Genomic DNA, 5,053 nt, shown 5'->3' on the forward strand with positions numbered 1-5,053 from the left:
CAGGAATCAGTGCGGAGCTGCTGATTCCTGCCCGAGCACGTAGCATCTGTCACCTTGGAATCAACAACGGGAGCCAATCCCAAGTCAGGGATGTTAGGACCTGGTAGTCTTCCCTGGAAGCACCATGGTCACACCAGTGCTATCAGACTGCCAAGGCTGAAAGGGTTAGAAACCGGCTGTGGAATAAAACCGGGAGCAGCTTGTCTTTCCTCTGGGTGTTAGCACACACCCCACGTGACGTTCTTTCTCCAGACACCAATTAGCCTGCCCAGAGGAAACACTTTGCAGCCAGCAGAAGCAAATGGATCAACCAGCCTTGTTTGTGTCTCTTAATCTGAGGAGGTTTTCTGCTTGATGAGGAGGAAGCAATAAATTTCACGCTTATTACCAGCAGTTAACATGGTAAATCTTTCTGTGCCATTCTGGAAGATCCACAGGGAAAGATCACCGAGCCAAGCCTTTGTTCACAGCAAAGCTTCCTACACAGCACAGAGGGAAATCAGGGGAAGGCAAAGCAGGGATGAAGCCCATACCATTTCTGGCGTGTGCATTCGTGGTGTAAAAACCATTCCTGACTGGGAGACGGCCCGTCAACAGCGCTGCTCTTGCTGCAAATAACAAAACCCATTTTATTTTACAGCCATTCTCTGCTTAACATTAATATTGTTGTGTGAAGGCTGAGGACAGAGCACTGTCAGCATCCTTTAGCCATAGCCAGCTACTAAGATCACCCACATAAAAAGAGGTAGCAAGTCCCCTCTCCAGCGAGCAACAGAGACAGCCAGGCTGATACAATACCATTCGAGCTATTCCAGGACAAACCCAACTGAAGTCTGGCCCCTCTATTAAATTACCCACTGCTGAAGAGTAATTGGGTCACACCAACTCCCAGCAATGCTCCAGGCTGGGGCAGGGCGGCTGGAAACTGCCCGGGGAAAAGGCCCTGGGGGTGTTGGTTACAGCGGCTGGAGAGCAGCCAGCAGTGTGCCCAGGTGGCCAAGAAGGCCAATGGCATCCTGGCTTGTACCAGCACTGGTGTGGCCAGCAGGACCAGGACAGGGATCATCTCCCTGGACTGGGGGCACTGGGGAGGCCACCCCTCGAATCCTGGAGTCAGTTTTCTCCCCTCACTCCCAGAAGGACATTGAGGGGCTGGAGCGTGTCCAGAGAAGGACAACGGAGCTGGAGCAGGGTCTGGAGCACAACGCGCTGAGGAGCGGCTGAGGGAGCTGGGGGGGTTGAGCCTGGAGCAAAGGAGGCTCCGGGGAGACCTTCTGGCTCTGACAACTCCCTGACAGGAGGCTGGAGTGAGGTGGAGAGGTTGGTCTCTTCTCCCCAGGAACAAGCGCCAGGACGAGAGGAACCGGCCTCCAGTTGTTGCAGGGGAGGTTGAGGTTGTCCCTGAGGAAGAATTTCTGTCCCGTTGGGGTTGTGCAGGCGTGTCGCAGGCTGCCCAGGGCAGTGGTGGAGTCCCCATCCCTGGAGGGTTTTCCCAGCCGTGTGGAGGTGCTGCTGAGGGACAGGGGTCAGTGGGGACCTGGCAGTGCTGGGGAATGGGGGGACTCGAGGAACTGAGAGGGCTTTTCCAGCCCAAATGATTTTGTGACTCTGAATTACTTTCACTGGTCGGAGTATCAGTCCTCCTACCTCAGTCACTCTCACAGGAACACCTGACACCTACCTGCAAGAGGAATTCGTAACACAAACTGATTATGTGCTTAAGGTTAAGTTTTCCAAGAATCATTTTGGTTGGAAAAGACCTTTAGGCTCATCGAGTCCAACTGAAAAACTCGCCTTAACAAAAGTCATGTAACAGTGAGGAAAGAGCTGTCCAGCTTCACCAGTCAGGTCCTGACTGCAGAGAACATTTAACTTCCACCAGTGTACTTTGTAGGACTTTCAGCACATTTTAAATGCCTTTTCTGAGCAAGGACATCATCAGCACACTGCCAAATGATGTCCTACATGAAAGTCCAAATAGAAAGCCCCTATTCCTCTTTTTCATTTCAGTTCTTGGCTGCCAAGGAGGTTGAAGAAAAAAGAAAACCCCACCCCACTACAGAGAAAAAAAACCAATAGGGATAAAAATATCTGTGTCTCCCAGGCCCAAACGTTTCTTTTATCTCTTGTTCCTTCCCCAAGAATCTTACAAGCCACCAGGGTCAAAAACCTGCTGCCATTCCTTGCATGAAAGTCTCGCCAAAGCCAATGGAATCGGAGAAGTGACATACAAACTGTGCTCAGCAGCCCTGGAGATGCTGCTTTGTCTGTTCATCCCAAAAGGAGCAGGATGGAAAAAGGCAGTGACTGAGGCTAGAACACGCAACCCCAATGCTGTGAAACGTCCTGCAGCTGGACTGCTCTGCTCACTAAAGCAGTGCTTTGTGCCAGCTGGAGAGTGTTGGTTTCCCAATCAAAACATTAAAAAAAAGGGAGCGAAATGCAAGATTAAAGCACTCAATGCAGACTCTGCCCTGAGGATCATCACTGCTTTGGTTGCTGGTTCACAGCAGGCATGGGCTGACGTCCCTGTCTCCTCGGAGGCTGGTTTAAAGCTCAGGTGTACTTACAGGGAGAGCAGAGGGGGTTGGCAGTGTAAAAATCCAGGAAGAGCATCCCCTCTGCAGCCATCTGGTCGAGGTGAGGGGTTTCCTTAGAGGGCTCTCCAAAAGCGCCCAGATCACCCCAACCCATCTGCAGAAAGAAACGCCAGAAGATGTAGAAGCACTTTTACTCTTCCACAACGACAATGCTTCTGGGCCCACATCACACTTTTATCGCATCCCTTCATTGCTAAATCTTTATAGTGCTCATTTTACCTCACAAATGTGATACAAACGATCCTCCCCGCCCTGCAAAGCAGAGAACTATTACATTTTTCATTGGGGAATGGGAACCTGAGGCACATCCTGAGATTAAACGCCAGGCATTACAACACTCATAGCAGAGCTGAGTCGAACCCCAACTCCTTCACTCCTACTCCAATGCCCGTAGACTGGCCAGCATCCACATCCCAGGGAGGAGGAGGAGGAGGAAGTTACACTTGATACGCTCAGTGTCGTACTGCTGCAAAGCCTGACTCTGTGCCAGGACTCCATCCTAGCCTGCTGCATGTATCTGTGCGGGAATGGGGAACTTGAAATGCAAGGAAAAGGTCAAAACTCAAGAGCAGCGCGGCAGGAAAAGAGAGAAAGGGTTTATGTCAAAAGCGAGCTCTGGAGAGAAACCTGCCAGCCACTTCATCTGTCACTCCGCTTGTTCCTGAGGCAGTGCTTTCACCCTGCGCCTCCCTCCTACCGCAGAGGGGTCACACGCTGGGAGAAGAGTAAAATTACCATCACGCCATCGCCGTTCATCGCTGAAAAACTGTTACTGGTAATGATACGAATAAAAGTAGCTGACTTAAAGTAGAAGGTTCTAGAAGGGAACAACTTAATGAGCAATTAGGCACCAGGGCTGCTCGAGATTACATTAATCTTTAAAAACGGCACTAGCTTTCTTTAATACAGATGTGTATCAGGTGAGCGACTGAGAGTATCGGGGGCTTTAGAGAACCATCTGTCTGGCCCTGTTTTACGCTGCAGTGGTGCAGTTTGGAGAGGGAGGTGGTTGGAGAGCTGCAGAACCAGCTGCTGAGGTTTGGGTGAGGAGCAATTACACAGTACTACCCAACACTAGGGTGTGGAATTAAAATGGATTCCACGGGATCACCCCTGAGTTCTTGTTTCTTTGGTATCTCTATCAGCAAGGAAGAAAGAAAAAGAGACTATCATGCTGCTCTAATTCACACAGAGTGACAGAGTCACTGAGGGATCAAAGGAAAATGCCCATGGAGATGTATTTTTAATGAAGCAGATTAAATAAATAAATAGTTCACAGGAGCTGTTGTCAGGATCCGTGCCTCATCAGGTCTCACGCCGTACCAACACTCCTAGAGTGGGATAATCGCTGTCCTGAGGAGCTTTCATCTTGGAAATTACAGCTGCCAGCTTGGGGGGAGTGGGGGGGAGGGGAATATTCCTGAATGGAAAACTGAGATGGACTGCCGGAGGCTCAACTAGCTGGAAAAACCAGGGAGGAGGGAATTACTGTGTACAGGAGCGTAGAAACATGCCGAAAACAACAGCCTGAACCGGCAGAATGGAGCCGAACAGGCGATAAGAGCTTGCCCACCCCTCACAGAGTCCCAGGCCCACTCTCATCAGCACACTAAAGACATGGCAATACGGCAGAGAAGCCAACCGGGCAGATGGCAGTACCCTGGACAGGATGGAAATGAATTTATTTCCTTACCCACATGGCTGAGACCACGACAGGGTGCAAAAGTGAAAAGTCTGAGCTGGAAACAAACCTGTGATTACTTCTGCACTTTAATGATCTATTGCCTTTCCCCCGCCTCCGTTCAGAAAGCAAAAATTAATGGAATTAGGTATTTTCTTGTTTCATTTTTCAGGAGGGTTTCTTTTTGCTGTTTCCTGCAGGACATCCACACACCAGAAATAAGGAGAAGTTTGTGTGCAGTGTCTCTAGGGCAGCTCTGCCCCAAGGGAGGGGCAGGGCAGGGACATGCCAGGCCTGGCCCTTCCAGATCTTCACCCTTTTTTACACAAATTCTAGAAAGGACTCGAGAAATCAAGCACCCAAGCACAGCAGCTTTCAGTCCTTACAAACTTATTCAAATATTCCTGCTTATCTCAGACTTTTCCAGACAGTCGTATCAACCCCTGAGCTGCACCTGATTCGCTGTGTCAGAAAACCCTGACCATGAATCAGAGCACGGCAGCGCTCTGGACCCAGCCCACAGACCGCGATACTCCCACGAGCTCAGGGACCACCACCCCAGCACCTGTGACATGTCCCAGACACCAGCAGAACATTCTGGACAGCAGCCCTGCTGCAAGCAGCTGGTGCTTGAACCGTGCCCTGCCAAGCACCCATTGCCAGGGCCTGGGGGAGGGTGGGTCTCCACAAAACTAATCCAAGCGGGGTGGAACCCCTCTGCTGTGCAGAGAGGGGCGAGACCTGGGGGTGTTCAGCCTGGAGCAGAGAAGGC

The 5,053-nt window shown here is 50.8% G+C and overlaps 1 protein-coding gene across 1 annotated transcript in view; it reads right to left on the bottom strand.

Moving 5' to 3' along the window:
• GALNS (galactosamine (N-acetyl)-6-sulfatase) overlaps positions 1–2,694 on the bottom strand; it is a 40,399-nt gene extending 37,705 nt beyond the window's left edge. The window contains exons 1-2 of the mRNA XM_010136258.1: positions 2,571–2,694; positions 534–608 (exon numbers count right to left, since the gene is read on the bottom strand). Of these exons, the coding sequence (XP_010134560.1) occupies positions 534–608; positions 2,571–2,694 (199 nt within the window). The remainder of the gene's footprint in view (positions 1–533; positions 609–2,570) is intronic.
• Positions 2,695–5,053: the final 2,359 nt, after the last annotated feature.

Source organism: Buceros rhinoceros, unplaced genomic scaffold (assembly GCF_000710305.1).
Source record: "Buceros rhinoceros silvestris isolate BGI_N320 unplaced genomic scaffold, ASM71030v1 scaffold3495, whole genome shotgun sequence".
Classification (NCBI taxonomy): Eukaryota; Metazoa; Chordata; class Aves; order Bucerotiformes; family Bucerotidae; genus Buceros; species Buceros rhinoceros.